The 21,086-nt window shown below is 41.0% G+C and overlaps 1 protein-coding gene across 3 annotated transcripts in view; it reads left to right on the top strand.

Moving 5' to 3' along the window:
- Positions 1–21,086, top strand: part of PRKD3 (protein kinase D3) — a 44,910-nt gene continuing 23,824 nt past the window's right edge. Inside the window, exons 1-5 of one of the 3 annotated variants that reach the window (XM_075089312.1) lie at positions 1–170; positions 3,692–4,720; positions 16,646–16,784; positions 18,532–18,663; positions 19,382–19,539. In XM_075089312.1, coding sequence (XP_074945413.1) covers positions 4,430–4,720; positions 16,646–16,784; positions 18,532–18,663; positions 19,382–19,539 — 720 coding nt within the window. In that variant the 5' untranslated portion in view covers positions 1–170; positions 3,692–4,429. Of the gene's footprint in view, positions 171–236; positions 389–784; positions 897–3,691; positions 4,721–16,645; positions 16,785–18,531; positions 18,664–19,381; positions 19,540–21,086 lie in introns of those variants that run through there. The other 2 variants (XM_075089311.1, XM_075089310.1) reach the window with 2 other exon arrangements.

The raw sequence follows: 21,086 nt of genomic DNA, 5'->3' as shown, positions 1-21,086 counted from the left end.
GGGGGGGGTGGGTGGAAGGCCTGAAGCATGGCAGCAGAAAGAGACAGCAGTGTCCAAAAAGGCCTGGAGAACCCCTGGGCTGAGCTACAAGCTCATCAGCGGGGGCCACTGAGAGGAGGGCAGGGACCAGCAGACCCGCTGTTCACTGAAAAGCCCTTTCGAGCTACCAGGTCAGAGCGGCCACAAAAAAAGACCAACGTGATCCTGTGACACACTAGGTCAAGTATTTCCTGTGCAGAGATGAAGGGCCTCGTCGGAGGCCCTGGGGAGATCTTTGTGGGGCTGCGCTGAGCCGCCCACGCCCCGGAAAGGTGAACTGAAAGTAGCGCAGATGGAGAGGAGAGCTGCGGCGGCCCCGGGAGCGGGAAGGCGCCGGCCGCTCCCTGAGGTACGGCGGGGGAGGGCGGGGGAGCTGCCGAAACGCGAGGCCGGCGCTGGCACAGCAACGACAGGGTGCGAGCTGGCGCCGGCCCAAGCTTTGGCACGACTCGTCGGAGGGGGCTGGATTGGTGAGGCGAGGGCGGCAGCGGGGCGATGCAGCTGCAAGATGGAGCGCGGGCAATCGCCGCGGGCGCCGCCCCGCCGCGCCCCGCCGCCCCGTTAGCGGTTCGGGACAGCAACCGCCACAGGCAAGAAAACTAACGGAAACTCTTCGGGGCAGGCTTGCGCATGCGTCGCCCCGCCGGCCGAGCCCCGCTGGCGCGGGGCACGCCGGGGCCTGTGGTTCCGCTCTTGGCGACGCCCCGGGCCGGAGCTGGGCGGCGGGACTACAGCTCCCGGCAGCCCCCGTCCCGCAGCCCGTCCCGGGCGGCTCCGGTGCGTGCGGGGAGCCGCGGGGCTGCGATGCGCGCGAGGCAGCCGCGGCCCGGGGCAGCCGGTGTCTGGCGGGGCCGCAGGTGAGGGCGGGGTGGGGGGACGGGGGACCGCCGCCGTTAGGGCCGGGAGCTGAGGGGGGGAGGGGGCCGGGCCCGCCGCACCGGGGAAGGGCGGGGGCGGACTCGGAAAGTTCCTGCCGCGGTGGGAGCGGCGACGCCGCCGCCCCCGGCAAAGGGCTCTGCCCCGAGGGGGGGAAGCTATGAAGGGGGGCCCCCGCCGCCCCCTGCGGGGGAAGTGCGGTCGCGGCGGCGGCAGCTCCGCCCTGGCGCGAGGGTGCCTCGGGGTGGGGGTGAGGGGCCGAGGCCACATCATCTCCGGAGAGCGGCGCCGCGGGGGGCTGTGCCGGCGGGGGCGGGTCGCCCGGCGGGGATTTAAACCCGGGAGGGGACGGGTCGGGAGGGGCGGCTGCCAGCGCCAGCCCGGACGGGGCTGCGTGACCCACGGCCAGTAGGACGCCTCCCGCCGCCCTGACGGCGGCTCCTCCACCGGTCCTGCCCCGCCCCGGCCCGTGGCGGCGGGGAGGCCGCCCTGCCCCAGCCCTGGCACCTGCGGGTGGCCCCGGGGTCCCGGCTGCTGCGAAGCGGGGGCTCCGGTCCTTCCCGGCGGGAAGCGTGAAAGCGACCAGCTCCCGCGGGGGTAAGAGGAGCCGCCGGGAGCCGGGCTCGAAGCCCGTGTCGTGCCTAGCGGGGGGAAAGGAGGGTGGATTAAGTGCCAGATGTTGGAGAAGCCGCCTGAGAGCTGCTTGGTTTGGGAGCAGCCCCAAAAGGAAGGGGAGGGTCAGCGCTTCTGCGGCGACAGCGGGCTGGAAAGTAGGCTGCGAGCTGTGCAGCGGGGAGAGATGGGCTCCCTTCACAGCCCTCGTGCCTCCCTGCTTTTCGGGGTCCGGGGCTTTTATTATATATATATGTATATCTGTGTCTCAATCTGGAATCGTAGGATTGAACATAAATTCCAATATGCACTTATTTGTTGTTCAGAGTCACTTTATCCTGACTACAAAGTGAGCAGTTTCTGTGGTTCTCCTTCCTTAGAAAGGCCCATTTTTTCTTACAAGTAGCAAAAAATAAACTTTGTTAAAGACTTATATGCAACTATACTTGGTATGAAAGAGCTTTGTAAATGCAAATGCAGCATGCTTTTGGTAAATATAATTAACATTCTAATTTGGCACCTGGAGGTGAGCTTTTGCAGCTGTTTTCACTGTCTAAATTAAACTCACGTAGTAGACCCGTTAATTCTTTCACTTTGTCTGCGTTTTCCATTTTCTGTTATGTTGGTTAGGTGTTACTGGTTTTTAGTTCAGATCCACCCCTAAGGTTTGGTATTTGCTGTCTCCGGTATCTGTGAGAAGTGAGGGAGAGAGAAGCAACGTGTAGAAAACAAAAACAAGTCATCTTCAAGCACAGTTGAAGGCACTGAGAAGCTGCTTTCTTGAGAAAGGTGTTTAATGTTACCATTGCTGCCCTTATTCTTCCTATTTATCACCTTCATCTGTATCATGTTTAGTGTGTTCTTTAAGGTGGAACTTGGCTTTTCAGGTGTCACTGGTAAATATTCAGCAGCTCTTTGAGTATTTGAAGGAAACAGTTTGTAGATACCTGTGATGAAAATCCAGAAGTTATTGATTTGTTCTTCCTTCTGGAGCCCCTTTTAGGAATTTTTATTGGGGAAGCAAGAGCTTATTTTTCTCCCAGTACTGCAATTCATGTTCCTCTCTTTCCTTATCTACTTTTTAGAACGCAATGGCAGTGGGGTTTTGAGTTATTACACTGGTAAATGCCAGGAGTGCGTAATCTGTTAAATGGACTGTTTTACCAGTTATCAGCCTTATTTCTAGTCAGGATGGTTTATGTTGTGTGTGATAAACTGTGGCATTTCCTTTCTAAAATTTTGTTTCATTTAATCTTAGTCATAGTCTTTCTGAGGTATTGTTTGTTTGTAAGGAAGGGAAGAAATAGTGAGCTTATTGATTTTGGTGTCCTGTATGGATCTATGCTCCTTTGAAAACTGTTAGTGATACGCAGTATCTATGTACTTGAACCACTTCTGCATTCACAGCTAACTTTTTCTGTGGCAGAATTTGCATGGAGAATCTAAAAATGATTCTTATCGAGCATTTCAGTTGCTCAAACTTGAAAATATGCTTGAATTATTGAACCAGGTAGTACAATATCTTTTAACAAGTATTTTGAGCCTGTGCTGATAAAAGGATTTATTTTACAGTGTTGTAGCAGACTTGCTTTTTTAATCAGCCATCTCAGCATTAATTTATTTTTTTTTTCCAAAGGAACTGTTGCTCAATTGTATGCTATGCACATCTTCCTACACTTAGAGTTTGTGCAAGATGTTCTTCAGTTGTCTTGAATAAAAGTATTAAAATGGTATCCTGAGCACATGCTACATAGAAGTTTTTTTGAGTTTTGACATTATGGGGTTTTTTGACATTTCAATGCATTTAACAAATTTCCTTCCCTACCCACCAGCTTCTCAGTATGCAGCTACAGAGCAGAGCTGTGGGCTACTACTCCCCCCCCCCCTTTTTTTTTCTCTTAACTGTTAAGTGCTCTGCCCCGCTACATTACCATTAATTAAAAGATGTGGTAGCATATTGGGCACTGTTAGGGCTGATTTGTCTTGTGTATTATACAGTGGGAAAACAGTTAAGTTCAACTTATAAGTACAAAATGTTACTAACATAACATATTTGAGTACAAGGAATTGGTGATCCTGCTGCTTCACAGTAGAGTGGTTATGACATTGCTTTGCAATTTTATGCATTTCATGTGAAATAACAACTTTATCTTTTCCCCTACAGGCAGAGTACAAAGCTTCAAAATGCTGGAGATTATCTGGGTGAAGCTAGAGATTGCATTTAATGTGATTGTGTCTTCAGACATTCTGCTCCTGCATTTCATGAGCTAAAATGTTTTATAAAAATGAAATCGGATACCTTCACTGATCTTCAAGTTAACTGTGTCCTGTGAATTCAGAGATGACTTTCTGAAGGAGGAATAGATTCATCACATGTGTGGACTTCTGTTGTTGCTCAAGGATACACTTTTTTCTTCATTCTAAAAGGCTATCTACATGAGTCTGCATTTAAGACATGATCTATGGAATTAGGTGAACGAGGATACTCTTTTAATGAGTTACCAACACTTATTTCCATCTGTGTTTCCAGCTTTTTTTTAATACAGAAGAATGAAGGACAAGTATAAAACAGCAGAGCTGATGTATTTCTGTGAGGCATTTGTGTAAGCCTCTGTTGTTTGGATGTGGTGCTAAAGGACAGGCAATCTGCTTTTGATCAGCTGATTGTAACTGTGGAAAGACAACCTTTAATTTAAAGTAACTTAGAGCTGAAATTATTTCACTCTTTGACTTGCACAGAATGAAAGGGAAAATTAAGTTTTACTGGTCAGGGGTGTTTTACTGAAGTAAGAAAGGGAAAGTTAATTAATTATCCTTGTTTTCATTTCAAACCAAGAACTGACAACATATTTTTCTTAGAATTTGACTACTAGGGAGATCTCGACAGAGTAAAGCAAGTCAGATGTCAGCAAACAACTCTTCTCCCCCATCCTTACAGAAGTTTTCCCCACCTACGTGTCATGCTGCTGCACCACAAACCCCAACTTTGTCTTCAAGTCCCCAGTCGGGGCTCTCCAGTCGACTCTCCAATGGCAGTTTCAGCACCCAGAGCCTCACCAACTCCCGGGGCTCTATGCATGGGGTCTCCTTCCTTCTGCAGATTGGTCTCACTCGAGAGACTGTCACCATTGAAGCTCAGGACCTGTCCCTCTCTGCTGTTAAAGACCTTGTGTGCTCTATAGTTTACCAGAAGGTATGGTATAGCACTACCACGTCCTGCTGACAGCAACACTTGTATTGTAACAGACTGCTAGTAATAACAGTGTGTGACTGAAATATGCTGAGAAATTTGGTACAGTGACAAAGATCCATATTAGATGTTTGCAGTTATGCACAAAGGAACTATCCCAAGATAAAAGCCTTTAATTTAAAAGGAGTAAACCCTCCTGTTACTTTTTGCTTGTGAAATCTAGTAAAGGAAGATGTAGTAGTAAATTTTCTGCAATAATTTGTTTTCACATTATGGAGAATATGGTTTTCCCTTTCAGCAATTGTCAGTAATATCTTAGGTTTTTACCAGTTTATGCTTACTACAGTTAAGGAGTATTCTTGGAACAACAGCGTAGCCAGCTGTAACGAAAGTACCAGTTGAGGCTACAGAAATGCGCTGCAGGCCTGCAGACTTGCATGATACTCACTCTTTTTTTTTTTTTGTCTCTAGCTAATAATTAAAAAACCCACCAAACAGCTAAGGCTGTTCTAGTATTGTTATTCCGTATAAGGAATCCAAGCCTTACTCTTTTACGAGAGGACTATTATCAGCATAATTTCTATTAAGAGAGGGTTGACCAAGAAATAAAAAAAATTTAGCATACTTTTCAAATGTGTCTTGGTTAAGCTGTTGCAGGTTCTGACTCTCTAGGAAGGAAATAACATTGATCTTGCTGGTTTTGCATCCAAGTTTTATCTTTCATAGAATCAGAGGTTCTTTCGTAGAATCAGAGGTTCTGTGAAAGATAAAACCTGGATGCAAAACTAGCAACATCCTATTCCTTTATTTAGGTTATTGGGTAGCTTAGTAGGTTCTAACCTATCTGAAAAGTACTTAACTTTGTTTCATAAAATAATTAAGAAATTATTCTGCCAGTGGTGAGTGAGAGGGAGGGAGTTGAAGGTGTAGATTATTTTGTAGGGAATTGTTTTCTCCATGTCTTTCATTGTTGCAATTGATATTTATGGTTGTTTTGGTTTTATTAGATGATTCTTTTTCACTTAATGGCTTGAAAGAATGTAAATGCAAACATTTGCTTGCGTATCTTTCCCCCCCCATCTCACAACTTACTGCATCTTCTATATTTTTACAAACTAGCTGGCAAGCAAGCTGATCTCATAGTAACTTTATGAGCTACCAAAATGTAGTTCAGCATGTTAGTTCCTTTCTGAAGAGACAAGTTATTTGGGTCAACCTTTTTTTTTCCAACATGCATGTTAGGTGCACTTTTTCGCAGCCATTTTAGGGGCTGCTTTTTCTTTCTGTATCAACTCCTTCTCTTTGCATCTGCATATTTCCTGTCTTCTGTCTTAAAGATGAAAACACATGCATTCACACTTTTTCCTTTCTGTTCTTTTGACAGGCTCAGCTAAAAGTTTAGATCAAGTTCTTGTTATAGCTCAAGGAGCTTCTTGTATGCTGAGCCTAATCTACTGCAAAACTGATGAGGATTTCACGATCAGTTTTCTTCTTGTGTCTGGCTTTGATTCAGTTTATGCTCTCCTGCAGCTGATGCTACCAGTAAATGACTGCTCAATGAGAGCATGTTTGCAGGCAGCAAACTGATCAGGAAACAACCTTAGGCACTGTGAATTCGTCCTTCATAAGTAGTTTTGCAGCCAGTGCACAAGTGGCAATATCCTCCCTCCCCCCTCTGTTTGACAGCAATACGTCCTGCCTTGACTTTTTTTCCTCTTAGATCTGGTGACTGGTGCAACCATATTAAATATTCTAGTATTAATGTATAGATAATTTTGTATTTATGCAAAAGTTGTGAACTGTGTCTTCTGTGTACTGTCATGCATATGGTTGCCTGTTTTTTCCAGCTGAAAGCTTTGAAGCTACCACATATGCTGTTGAGATTTAACAGTGTTAAAGCTTCCCTTTCCTCTGGTATTCCACAGCCTGCTTAAACTGTCTTTTCTTGATTGGTTCCTGGCTCTCAACTTCAGGTTACTGTGTAGTTTGTTCTTGTGATAGTTCTGTAGATAGCAGTACCTATTTACTATTGCACTTCTTTAATTTAAAAGGAGAAATACCTTTTACTTGGAATAATTTATAGCTTTCCTTCTTATTTGAGTATTATCTTTACTAGAATTAAATGGAAGTTTCCTTACTTATTTTTAATAGTGCTTTTAAATCACATTTCAGACTCGTATTTCTCTGTGTATTTGGAACAAAAAAAAGTTTCAGGTGTCCTTCCTTAGTTGCTTGGGAGCTTGAACTGCCTGCCTAACTCTGAGGCTGCAAATACAGTATCAAAGATGTTGATTAGGACTTAACAGCAAATCTCTGAGGAAGCTGGCTTTTAATCTCTGTAAAAATAATTATGGCATCCTCAGAAGTCTTCAGAAAAATAACTTTACGCATTGCCTTTATTGCTTTTAGGGGAAATTAATCAACTGTGGAGGAAACAGTCCTGCAAAAGCCTGTGTTGGAGAGCAGTTTAGCTAGGAAATAAGTACTGGGTTTACCTAATGCATTTTCATAGTGTTCTGTGTTGCCAGTCTTGCAGTATTGTTGATGGTCAGCTGTGCTTCCTGCTTCAGACACTGCTGTTCTGTGTAGCGTGTTTAGGTTTTGCAGAAGGGTAATCAAAAGTAGCATCAGTAGAACTGAAACCGAAGAGGCATGTGTCTGCAAGGAGAGTGAGATGAGTAATGCAAATATTTGATGTGTCTTTTAGCTCTGTTAAAAATGTTCTAAACAGGAGAGGAGCAAAAACTTTTTTCAAGTGTAGTTAAATTCAGGGAGCACTGTGTTAGGAGTGTTGTGTATTGGAATGCTTAGTAGAAATCTCAGAAAAAAAACAACTTTAGACTTTATGGGGATGCTTCAAAAGTTTCTTGGTTATAGTCTCAATCTAACTTTAATATACAGCAATCTCAATAAGGAATAAACAGAAAAGAATCAGACATACAGTTCTCAGGGGGAGGCTGAAGAGGAACCAAAGCATGAACAGATGTGACTGCTAGAATAGAGAGCATGTGTTTAGAAGCAGAAAAAATGTGTAGCATAAGTTGCAGGTGGACAGTGTGTGTCCTTGCACAATGATCAGATATTACAGAGGCAAGTTCTTAATCCTGTTTTGTGTTTAAATACTGTTTCTTCATTCCTCACATGAGCGGACATGAAGTAGAACGTAGGGCTTACTAGCTTAAAACTAGGAACTCACTAGATGCTCCACTGCCTGCAAACTGAAAATTATATAGGACAGCATGCTATAAATGTTTTATTCTACCTTATTTATTTTCTTCTTGTTAAACTAATAGCTATAAATGAAAAACATTTGATTGTTCTGTGCCATCACTTGTGCAGTATCAGTACCTGCAAGATTTATCATAACTTTTTTCTTAAGCTTATGAATCTTTACTTTCATAATTCTGAAACTTCCCTTACCTACTTTTTTCACCTACAAACCTCCATCCTTTTAATTTTCAATCATACTCAATATTGCCCTTCTTTACATACTTTTTCTCCAACGGCTTTGCTACATTTTGCACTGAAATAGGCCAATTGCCCTCCTACCTTAGGATGTTTGCTTGAAATTCTTGTGGTCCTTTCTAACTGTTGCCTTCTCTTTGACTTGAGTACTGATACACTGTTTACATGTACAATCTGTTTCTTAATCTACCAGACTAGTTTTTCTTTTTCTACTTCACTAAACCCATCCAAACTGTCACCACTTAGCAAAGTCAAAGGGGTGTTTCTTACATCTTATGGAATAATAAACCTCCCTCAGATTTTTATTCTGTGTTTTCATAACAAAGTGCTCTCACATGTCTTAAATTTGAAAAAGAAAGGCACCAAACCCAACTACTTTCTCAATCCTTTCCTCTTCTTTCTCTGCCCTTATATATTTCTAGTGTTTCATTCCTGTTTGCTGCACTTGTTTCCTGTCTATTTTTTTCTTATCGAACTTGATCCAGCCTCATATTTTTTGATCTATCTTGTGTCATATTAGTTTACCTCCAAAAGTAATTTTTCCTTCCATGGCCTGCCTGTTTCAGGTTTGCTCTTAAACCTTCTTCACCAACAGTGTTCACAATTCTGCTATTGCTGAACTCTTCCATATGTAGTACGCTGTTTTTTCATTTCTTTCTTCAAAGTAGTCTCAAAATTGTCTTGCTTTTGTATAGGATTGAAACCTTTATCTAGCACCTGTTGCTTTCATCTTGATTCCTGTAACTCTTGTGTGTTTGGTGTCTTTGCTTTTGCTAACAATAATATTTTTGTTGGCTTAATTTTTCTTCATCCTAACATGTCACTCTCCTTCAACTGCATGTGTAATTGTCTGTCTCAACAGCAAATTCATGACTGTGTGTTATCTCATTTCTACTTGATTACTGTCTGTCTTTGAAAAAATAACCCAAAAATAAGATGAGAGAACAAAGAAGCACAATGTTGAATTTTTTTGGTCATCTTTCTCTCTATAGGCAGAGTTGTCAAGGAGTCATTGTTTTCCTTAAATGTTGTCTCCTCTCCCAACAGTACTTATGCTTTCTTACTAGTGTAAATTCCCTGATTGTTTCCTGCCACGTAATGCTGTTTTGACTTGCCTGAGTTCAGGCCTTAGCCAGTCAATAGCCACTTATACCGGTATTTAACATGTACAGACTTGTATTTATTTCTTCAAGACTCTGAACTGTGTAAGGTGTTGAGAATACAATCACTGGAAGTATAGCTGTGTTTAAAAGGATTTAAACTTTTCACATTACACCTGCTTGTGAGTCTTTCCAATGTTTCTGTAGTTTCATACTTTCATTGTTTTATTAATGTTGTAGTCCTGGCATGTTGTATTCCCTGGTCAATAATTTGAATAATCTGAATTGAATGTGATCCTATCACTATGTATGCACTTTTCTGATAGTTCTGCCTATTATTTTAATTAGACTAGGTGGGATTTCATTTTTGATAATTGGAATATGACTGAAGTCCTTGGATTGTTTGGAAAACTAGCCAGTTTTCTTTGAAGATGAAGTAGACTGGGGGGCAGTGGTGGGAGGGAGATGAGATGGGTTCAAATATTTTTCTTTGATAATCAGGGGAAAAAAGCCTGACATGAACACCCAAACGTATCTGTAGAATTTTCTAACCAGGTGACAATTAACTGTATACCTGAAGAACTTGAGTTTTAATGGGACTGAATTAAAATAGTTTGGATGGCTAGCTCTTCAGTTAGGGCTGCTGAAGGGGAAGAAAGTGTTTGTTTAAAAATACTTTAAATTATCATGTTGTGAAAAGACCAAAACATGGAATGAATATGAGCTGTCTTCCAAAGGTTTGGACACTGTCATGGTTATGGGAAACTATCTAACCAAATTGTGACAGAGGTGTCAACGTGAAGCTTAATATGATTTCTCAAGTGTTAACATGTTTTACTAATAAAATATTGAGAAGTAAAAGAATTACATTACAATCCGTCCATATTATAAATGGTCTCTGCAACTCTTGCAGTAACAACTTAATTTGGTCTAATGAATAGGTAACAGTACTGCAACCATCCTTCTGGGTTTTTCTCCAGGTGAAGCTGTTAATAGTTCATGGTGCTTATTTTTGAATGGCTCTAAAATGAACGCAAATCATGTTTTGTATTCATTAGCTGTGCTCAGATCTTCCCCCCCCTTGTTGGTCTGCCTTCTTGACTTGTCATCTGCCATCTTCGTACGAGCTAAATAAGGCAGCAGAGTAATAGAGAGTTGAGGCATGAGAAGCAAACATGCCTGTGAGATGATGGGAGCTGGGGAGTACTGGATGCACAGAGCTGGTGTGTGCAGGGCAGATTAGCATTTCCAGCATGGTAACAGGTTTGTATGCTGGAAAACCTAGCCAAGCAGTAGTCCAAGTATGTCTGTACTGAGGCATCTGGTGAGGGAAAGATCTCATGCTACATGTTTGAAGCTAATTGACTGTGTGATAATGTGATTTGGCACATGATTTGAAAGAGTGGGAGTGAATAGCTGGGTAGGGATGCACGATAAGATTGGAGTGATTTCAGTGAACAAAGAGACTTTCCAAGGTAATGGGTGTTTTGCACCATTAGACTTTGGAATTAGCTTTCAGTGGTTTGAAGCATTTGTTTTGAGTTATGATGGGTCATGAGATATTGGACCTTGAAACAATATCCGCCTACACATTTCCCTAGTGTGAATTTTTGGCGACTGGTCCAGAACTTTGTAAAGTCAGTCCTGGAACTTGGAGTAGAGGGATTTTTCAGTTATTGCCAAGACAGAAAGAAGCCTCAGTTGTGTTTCATTCCAGCAGTACTGGCTGCTGTATATTGAGTTCTGGGTAAAAAGAATGGTGTAATGCACTATCTATTAAACCTAGATGTACTGTAATACTTACAGTATAAGTGTTCTAGATAACACCAATTGTTTTTCTCAGTGTAGCTGCAGTAATGCACTAGTAGTGTTATTCATCCTAGTACCACCCAAGTACAAAGGATTGCATACATTCTTTACGTAAGTTGATGATATTGGTGTACCAGAGATTAATTTTGGCACAGTCTGTCACACACGTAGACTTCCTGCAAGTGATTTCCTGTAGTTAGATGCTCTTTTGGAGCTGTTAACACTGAGAACAGTCTCCTCCTTGCTTTTAGGAAACATAGTAATACTGGGATTAGCAGTTCATATGTTCTGAGTCACCATGCAGATACTTCTGGCTTTTATGTGGGGAAAGTAATAGCTGTATAATCCTGTAAGATAAAACAGGCTTTAAAAAGCTCTGCTTTGAGTTTTGTTTTCAAGTTTACATTAGAAGCTCTTAACACTTCAAAGGAACTGGACAGTGTTCTTACTTAACAGCTTCATGTAACTGAGCATAAGGAAAGCTATGAAAGCTGTACTTCGCTGCAGTACAAGAGAAAAATCTGGTAGCGTACAACTTGAGCATATTTTAAGCTTTGCGTAAAAATTATGTTAAAAGATACCACTTGAAATAAAAACCTTGTTAATCGATGAGGTTATTCTTGGCCAGCAGTCCGCACATAGCCTTCTGGCTAAGGTGCTAGCAAGGAATGCTGTATTCCCGAATGTACTGGGGAGTGGAAGAGAGAGCAGGGCGCTACATGTCTGTAAGGAGCCAAGCTGCTTGCACTGCTCCCCCCCCCATCAAAGCCTGGCCAAGTGCCTTAGACACGGGCTCTGATGGGCCACCTGCAGCTCATCAGGGCCGGCCATGCAGAGGGCAGCCAGCCAGCACTTCCATTGCTTGGGCGCACAGGACTCAGTGGGGGCAGAGGAGAGTAATTTGAGCTGAAGTGTGTGGAAAGGAGCAGACAGAGGCATCTTTGTGTTGGGGTCTGTTCTTTTATAACAGGGGAATCTTGTGGGGTGTGTGCAAGGAAAGGGCAAGACTTGTTCGTCAAACTTGAAAAGTTTTGTTAGGGACAATGGAATTTGACAGCCTCCTGGTAGAGGCGAGGCTGCTGCAGCTCCATATCCCAGCTGCAACCAGTAGCAAGACTGACCATGTATTCCCAGCAGGCACAGGCACTTGGATACAGGTGTGCAACACACATGCGTATACACACAGATTGACACAGGCGGACACACAGAGCACTCGCGTGAACACAAACAGCGCCAATGTCTTATGCTGTACCCTTCTCTGGTGGTACAGGATGAAGGTCTGTTAGTGGGAGCACCTTCTCCCCACTTCCACCCCCCCCCCCCCCCCCCCCCCCCCAAAAAAAAACCCAACAATAAAAAAAGTGGATGTCTCCAGCAGCTGGGCCCAGGCACTCTCTGCCCAGTAGCAGCTGCTGGATCTTGGTCTTCCCAGTTGCTGGAACCTGGATATTCAAGCTTTTGATTGGTGTCTACAGTTGCTGGCACCAGAGACACGTGGGTGCTCTGACCTGTGGTCTGGCTGCTGTTGCTGGCACTCAGACTCCCTGTACACACACGTATGCTCAGAATGAGGACCCATCATCCAGGAAAATAGAAATGGAATTTAATGAAAAGATAGGACAGACTGTGCTGATCAGGCACAGGGCTTGGCCAGACCATTTTTCTGACCAGCCCCTGCTTAGAGGTGACCAGCCTTTCTCATCTTCTTATCCCTCTGTTTTTCCCCACGTTTGTTCCTCCCTGAATCGCTTCTTTCCTTGCCTTTGGTTACTTCCATAAACATCCCTTAATAAGTCTTGTACAATCATAATTCCCTAGCATCTTATAAAGTGTCCCATACAATTGGGCAGCAAACCCTCTCAGTTCAAAAGGTGCTCTAGTGTTGACTTTGATGGTTTTATGACTGGAAACTGGGGCCAGGGCTCTCCTGTGACAGCCCTGGGAGGGGCCTGGCCAGAGTATCCTTTCCTTGGAGTCCTTAATTTGGGTTCCCTGCCTGCCCCTGTGCCTCTCTGCTCCTCTGGCATGTGGAGGTGGGCCGATGGCTTCTGGGAGGCTCTAGGCAGGGTGTTATATGGGCTGCCCCACCTAAGTTGTTCTTTTGTGCTTCTCTGTGGACACGCAGACAAGCACCTAACCTAACCTAGAAGGATAGGTAGGGGAGCTGTTGCCAGGTTCCTCAGCTATGTATGTCCCTGTTATGGATTCAGGAAAACCTTGTAGCGACTGCAACTCTGTAGTACCAATGAACAGGTTATCTGTATTCTAACACTTTCAGTTTTTGGAATGATTGTTTCAGAAATGGATATTAGGCATGCACAATGCATAGAAGAATGTGTCCTGGGTGAAGTCTGTCACATATACCTACAGAGTCTGTGTTTAGTGATTGACTTCTTGCAATAAATACTAGCATATATTATTGTTAGTCTTGTTAGGCCTGGGCTTGTGATTCTGCACCTTTGTCTAGAAGCTGCTGATCAAGTAGAAGCTTGTAAATAGAGGAATTATCTTTTATGAGGTTAAATATTACAATTATAAAAACAGACAACCTTTCACAGCCATGTCATCCATACGGATGTATGTTTGTTTTGAGAGAGGAGGGCAGTAAAACATGTAACTACAGTATCATAAGGTTACACAATACACAGCTTAAAAGGTCAATTTAATTAATGTAGAACAAAACGAGGATGTTGATACCAACAGTCCCAACAATCTATAATAGATGATTTTGCCTTTTTTTAAACAATACTTTTATTCCGTAGAAATTAATTTAGCCTTTAAATCTGCAATTTATTTGAAAACCAGATCGTAATTATAGGCATTATACTGTCATTTAAAGACTTTGGAATTCCTGTTGATGCTGCTTTCTAAGGAACATAATGTCTCATATTTTTAATGATTACACTTCCTATCACAAAGAGGATTTGAGTTCATCTGTAACTTTTATTATGTCAGCTAATACTTTTTAGTCACCAAAATTAATGTGGTATGTTTAAAACATTTTAATAACGCCAAGATTTGTACGTGAGAATGGGTAAATGGTGACACATATGGTCATAGCATTGAAAATAAGTGCTTCTTGGTACGAGGTTGCATGACCTCTGGTTACTGGCGTGGGGGATTATGTGTAGGGATCTTCTGGCAGCTGCATGATAGGTTTATGGTCTCGAATGAAAAAAAGGGAAACAAAGACATATCTTTATCAAAAGGAGACTTAAGGAACCTCTAAGATATTTCACAGGTTTAAAATCTGTGGTTTGTAGGTGGTTCTGTGAACTTAATACAAAGAGGTAATAGTTCACACTGATTTTCTGAAACATCAGTACGTATTGATGATTCCTGGCAGCAGAAATTAGTATCAGCGTTAATAAAAAGTGCACTGTTTATCTGCAGGCAGATACGTACCATATTCAGATTGACTTTTCTCTCCCATTTGTTGGAATTAAGTTTTTTAGCAGCATGATGTAACTGATATGCTATAAATAGAAGTTGTCTTGAGGATACAATTGATTGTAGCATTAATGTGGTAGCTTTCTCTTGTTGATCAAGATGTGATACCTGGCTAAACAGTGTATATAGCATCAAGGAATAAAACCTCACAGCACTTACTCAAAAAAATGTAACTATAACTTGTTCTCTTGTTAACTGAGGTAGTGGAATTTTGAGTTAGAGCTTAAAGCGGATTTATGCACTGTTTCAGGTATGAAGACCTACCAGTTCCCTTGGAGGAATTACTAGCGTTCTGTATCTATGCATGCTCTGAATATAAAGTTGTCCTGTGCATGTGTGCAGAGATACTGAGACACATATTTGGGCAGCCCAGCTAATTCTCAAGCTTTTTATTTGCTTTCCTAATACAAATAATCTTTGGGAGATTGGAAAGATGTAATTTTCAGAATATTCTTGGATGAATCAGCAGATGAGTATACTATCTTAGTACAGTAAGAGAGGAGTTTTTACAGGTAATTCCAGATTACCTAAAGGATTTTAAGCAATATAATTTTTATTGTTTAAAGGTTTAAAAAGTATCTGTTTTAGGGGAATATAATGCTACTGTCATATCTGTACTGTCATGGCTACTGTTCAGAGTACAAGACAGTATCAGGTTTATGTAGGGAACCTAAGAATGAGTTGGGAGACAGAGGAAGCAGCCTGCCAATTTGGCGTCAGCCCACTAAATCAGTTTCTTGGGGCTGTGGATTAAGTATCTACTGCTGTCTGTATAATTTTGTCAGGTCCATCTTTTGCTTTTGCAAGGGTTAAATGGCACAAATTCTGCCTCTCTTTGTGACTGTCCAAGTAGATAATGTGCTTTCCAGAGTATATGGATTCTTCAGTATTACGTGGAATGTAAATGTGTAGGGTGTGCACACCAAAACAGAGAAGGCCAACTTAATATTTTGGATAAACTTGCTACCGGAAAGAGGAAATTATTTTCTCTCTGAATGGGAAGGGAGTGTGAAAACAATGGGTGTGATGGATACTTTCATTATGTCTTTAATTTGGTAGAAACGAGTCTTTGACTACTTTAGTTAAGGACAATATACCACAAGCTTCATGCAGTTTAGACCCTGTTACTTATTGACTGTGCAAGATCTAAATTAACAAACTGTAGTCTATTACCTACTTAACTGAAAGTTTGTTGTGTGCTTTTCCATATTTTTTCCATATTCTTCCTGTTTTCTTCTGTGGAGCACTTCTGTGTATGTGTTTCCACCTCAAGTTTGAATTCTGGTTTAAACAAAAAGGCCAAGGGAGCTGGTTGATTGGTACTCTTTCCTCTTTGGGATTTATTCCTGCTCTCTTTCTCTGTGAACCGTCTGTTTACATTTAAGCTTTTCGTTTTAAGAAGTTTTACTCACACTTGACAATATTTTGAAGAGCGGGGGAAATACAGAAAAAGAAAGCTATTTTCAGTGAAGTGTCATGGAAAAATGGTGTGTTACTTAGCGTATCTATTCCCTATATGGATTTGCGATATTATCTTCTGTCCTTGGCAGGATTCAAGTTTTCCTTTTCTTGCATCTGCAGATCTAAACTGTTGTAGAACAACGACATGGAGCCTCTCTTGGCTTGCCCCTCAAGAAAAGTGTGGCAGGTGCTGCTGGAGTGTCTCAAGCTGGATACTGGCTTGACCAGAATGCCTGTGAAATAAGGGTTACAGGTGGTGGTATCCGAGTTAGGAAGATCTGCATTGGCTTTCAGGTGTCAGACTGATTATGCAGGTCTGAGAGATTTAAAATCCAAAGAAATAAAAACCCTAATATTTTTTATTTTCAGGTTTGGAAGAAAGTGTCACTGTTGGTAGGGGAGGAAACAGGGAAGAAGTTGACGTTCATTGGTTTTATTTAGGTGTGGGGTTTTTTTTTGGTTTTTTGTTTTTTTGTTTTTAACCTTTTTATGCTATGTTTCAGTTCAGAAAATACTTCCTCAGAAAAAAGCAGATCAACTTTGTTTCCATAGAACATTTAAATCACTCAAGTTATGTAGCTGTTATTAAAAGCATTTATGGATATAGAGCATGTGTTAATTTAGTGTTTGCTTTCTATTGCAGTTCCCAGAGTGTGGTTTCTTTGGCATGTATGACAAAATTCTCCTCTTCCGTCATGACCTGAACTCAGATAATATTTTGCAACGGATTACATCAGCAGAAGAGATACATGAGGGTGATCTTGTTGAGGTTGTGCTCTCTGGTAGGTATTGTAACAGCGGAACAGTGCTTTATTCAGTAGATTAAAAGAAAATAGGACTTTATGGAACATTATTATCATGCTTGCCTTCAGCTCTTTGACAGAAGTCTCACACTGGATCACTGTTTTTGGGGTAGAGGTTTCCAAGAAAATCCAAGTGGTACAGATACTTCAGTACTGAGTTTTGTTATTGGTTCAGTGTCATGTTTTAATCTTCTTCAGGTTTATTGTTATAAATAAATCTGAATTATAATAGTATGAATGTATAATTATATTATTATAAGTTTATTATTATAATTATTGAAGCTGAAGTGCAGGTAGGGTTCAGGATTTGCTCTTTCAACCCTGTGGCTGGCTTTCTTTTCCTTACATCTGTCTTTTTGTTCTGTAGCTTTTGCCATTGATGGTTTGTACTACTAAAAGGCTTCATATAAATGTAGTTACTGAATCATACCTATTAAGGACAGGCTCTTAAGGGTTATTGTAGCATTTGAAAACAGTTTCTTTTAAATGGTGAAGTCCTTAGAGTGGTGGCAATAACAAGAACGTGTAGTGCTCTTCAATAATGAGGACAAAAAATCCCCCAAACTTTGATTTGAATTTTATGTGTTTCATTAGTACTCTGTTGAATTCAGCCAAAAGCCAGCTGTAGTTAAACTACAAATAAAAGCTGGACTAGTATTGAGCAGTTCTTTCAGACTTTGAGGACTCAGTGACCAACTGAGTTTATGTTCTAGAAAGAGATATCTCATGGCTGTCATGGGATTAGATTTGTAAATTGATCAATAAAGTATGATTTCCAGAGTCAGAAGGCTGAGTTCCTTGGCTGCATTTGAGGACCTACTGTCCTAGGCATGTCTAGGGTGTTCAGTAGTTGATCATCTTGGTTTGAGCTTTTCATTGTTTCTGGTGAATGGCATATTTGGAAAACTTGTCTTGTGGGCTTCTTCTTGACAATCTCTGACACTTTCCTTTTAAACACAAACCACCAGAAACTGAGGCATTTTGAAAACATGTAAATCTCTTTTGGCAGGGTTTTAAAACTGAGACATGAGAATCTGAAGTATTAGCATGTATTTGATCAAAGAATAGTAGCCATCAGGGCAAGGAATGTTAGTGTAATGTTGGAATAAAGTACTGGGTTTGGGGTTTTTCTATATTTTTTTCTTTTATTTTACGTTCCAAAAAACCAGGAACAAAAATCATTAAATATATCTATCCTTGTTTAAGACAAAGAACGTTACTAGTGAAGTTTCTAGTGTTCCATGGAAGTTTTATCCACAGTTTTGTTTTAATACACAGAGTTCAGTCTAATAAGCTTTTACTGAAAAAGTCCTTTAGAAGATAAAAATCTAACCTGTAGAACTGTTCTTTGTTTTGTAACCTACTAAATTTTCAAACAGCTTGAAAATTAATTTGCTCTTTCAAATGTTTACTGTTAAGTTGATTTTAGAAAGCTTGCTGTATTTGCCTTCTCAGTTTAGTGAGGTTTTCAACATTGTGACTCATACTGTTGTTTAGTTGTGGCCATTAGCCTACAGAATTGAATGGATTTTTCCCTCAATAAAAAAGCTTACTGAAAACTATGTAATCTCCTAAATGTATATTTAACTGGTATACAGTAAAATGCTGATGTCTAAACAGCTCATTAGTGTTCTTTGAATCTGCCATTTTTAAAACAACATATTCTTTCCATAAATCCTTGTTGATCCTGTGGCAAGAACTGTAACTTACTGCAATTTTTTAAAAGCTTTGGCTACAGTTGAAGATTTCCAGATTCGTCCTCATGCACTTTATGTGCATTCCTACAAGGCTCCTACCTTTTGTGACTACTGCGGAGAGATGCTTTGGGGTTTGGTACGACAAGGATTAAAATGTGAAGGTAAGCCTGTGATTCTTAGTGTATTTTTGTGTGTGTATATCTATATAAAATGAGGAATAAGAAATTGTATCTTGTTTGGTATGTTAGCACATGATAAATGTAGTATTTCATAGAGTTGGAAGGGGTGGTGCATCCAGGAAACCTGAGTTCTGATCCTGGCTTTAACGCAAACTGTGTGTGACCTTGGGCGAATGATTTAAGAAGTGTTCAAGTTTCCCACATTGAAAAAAAAATAGCTAGCTTACAAGTGTGCGTTCTTTGCACAAAGAGCACATACTTTGGAGAGGCTCCCGAAGTGGAATCCCTTTCCCAATGGCCTTTATCCAGCTGGCTGTGGAGCACTCTGCAGCCTGCTGTCAGGTACTGATGCTGCCTGCTCACTGGCTTCTCTTTGGCTTTTGTGCACCAAAGTGGGGAAGTGATGAAAGCCTCCTGGTGAGGGAACAAGTGAGGAGGATGATCAGCTGCTTCACAGTCTTAGACCTTGTTTCTAGAGCTGGGCTTACTAGAGACCAGTGTTATAGCAAGTAGTGCAAAAAACGCTGTTTCTGTGCATTACATCAATAACTCTAGAAGAAGATAATTTAACAGAACAATCTCTTTCTGCCTGTACCATTTTCCTGGATCAGCTTTTTAACTGCTTTATCAAAATATTAATACTATTTTTGTTACTTGGAATGTTGGGACTCTTTTTTTTCTAAAAGAACTTCTCTTTCAGGTTGTGGGTTAAACTACCATAAACGGTGTGCCTTCAAGATTCCAAATAACTGCAGTGGAGTGAGAAAGAGGCGTCTGTCTAATGTGTCTTTACCAGGAGCAGGGCTTTCAGTTCCAAGACCAGCACAAGCTGAATACACGTCGTCTGCCTCTGAAGAAGTATGTAATGTGAAATAACAATTTCTGGCTTTAAATCCTTTAACTTCTGGGGAACTAGCTAGTGTTGCAAGTGGCTCATAATGAGTACAAGGGAGGTGAGCTTAACCATTATGATTGGTTTTAGTTCATTTTTAAATCTGGTGAGTCTTAGACTGTGACACTAAGTGATAACTATTATTGCTGTGAGACATGAAACAGGAGGTAAATTATAACTTTAATGTATAATTTCATTATTAGCCTGTCACTCATGGTTATATGACACCTTGCCTTCTTTGTAATACTGATTCATTCTGTAATTGCGATATCAATATAGGATAGTTATTTGGCTAAAGCAGTACAAATTGTAAGGTTTTGTGCTTGGAGAGGAGAAGAGTGTTCCTGATATGCTGTTAAGCTTTTCACAGAGTTAATCTCAAAAAACCAAGCCCTGTCAAGGAGGGTATAGGGGATGATGGGTTTACATTAAAACCCGTCATCCATAATAGTTCTTTGTTGTAATGGTTATGATGATTGCTGAGAGGTTATTGATTATACTGCAACTATATTGGGTTCTTAAGACAGGGAAGGCAGCAATTAGGTCCATTTGTTTCATTGCTGCTTTCACCGTGGGATAAAAGTAGTGCTTTTGACAGTCTTTCCTACTTATCCAATTCTGTTACTTTTACAGTATAACAATTCTTGCATTCTTGCCATAATTTAAAATATTAATTGTATAGATTTTCTAGTTCAAGAACATAACTTTTTAGGTAGGGGCTACAAAACCTAGTCTTGAGTAATGAAAAATATAGGTTCTGATGTTTATAGCTATTGATAAGATATAATCAGTGACATAGAATTGTCAGTGTTTCTCCTCTCATGGAATTCAACTTTGACTTCTACGTGCGTGTTTAGTACCTCTTTGACACCTCTTCTTTGTTATCCAATTTCAAATCCTTGGCTTAGATGATCAGTAATATATTATCATATCTGCAGTTCATCTTTCAGAAGCCTTAAAATGCTTTAGGTCAGATGTACAGGGCCATATTTCTTCACATTTTCCTGTAGGTGTGGGTAACTGTAAATATATCCTGCTGAATGTTCAGTATGATACTTAATGCCTTTTTTGTTTTAGTTGACAAAGTTTTTGTTTTAATTTAATTTCAAAGATTTTGGTGGGGAGGGGATTTAAATTTCCAAAGTTTTTTTAAATTTTCTAAATATTTTTGCCTAACTTAGTAAGCTATATAGGCATGCCCTACTTTGCTTTTTAAAACTGATAGCTTGAAGTAGTGATTGGACTTTGGTTTGCCTACCTCTACTGTTTTCCACTTTATCCCCTGCATGGGGGTTTGTATGTGCTGTCTGTGAACCTTGCCAGGTTGCTTAAAAAAAAAAAAAGTCATAAGAGTGAATTTTTAGCATTTTAGCTTCCGTGGAAATAAAGATTCATACATAATTTCCTGCTCTCTGCAAGGATTTTCCATCTGGGGTTTATGTTTTGTTTTACAATATCAGAATGTCCTCTTAAAGCTTCTTGCCCAGGTTGCTTTCTTATCCGGTTGTTGCGA

Source organism: Phalacrocorax aristotelis, chromosome 3 (genome assembly GCF_949628215.1).
Source record: "Phalacrocorax aristotelis chromosome 3, bGulAri2.1, whole genome shotgun sequence".
Taxonomy (NCBI): domain Eukaryota; kingdom Metazoa; phylum Chordata; class Aves; order Suliformes; family Phalacrocoracidae; genus Phalacrocorax; species Phalacrocorax aristotelis.
The sequence above is the reverse complement of the archived record's forward strand: the minus strand, read 5'-3'. Positions and strand labels throughout refer to the sequence as shown.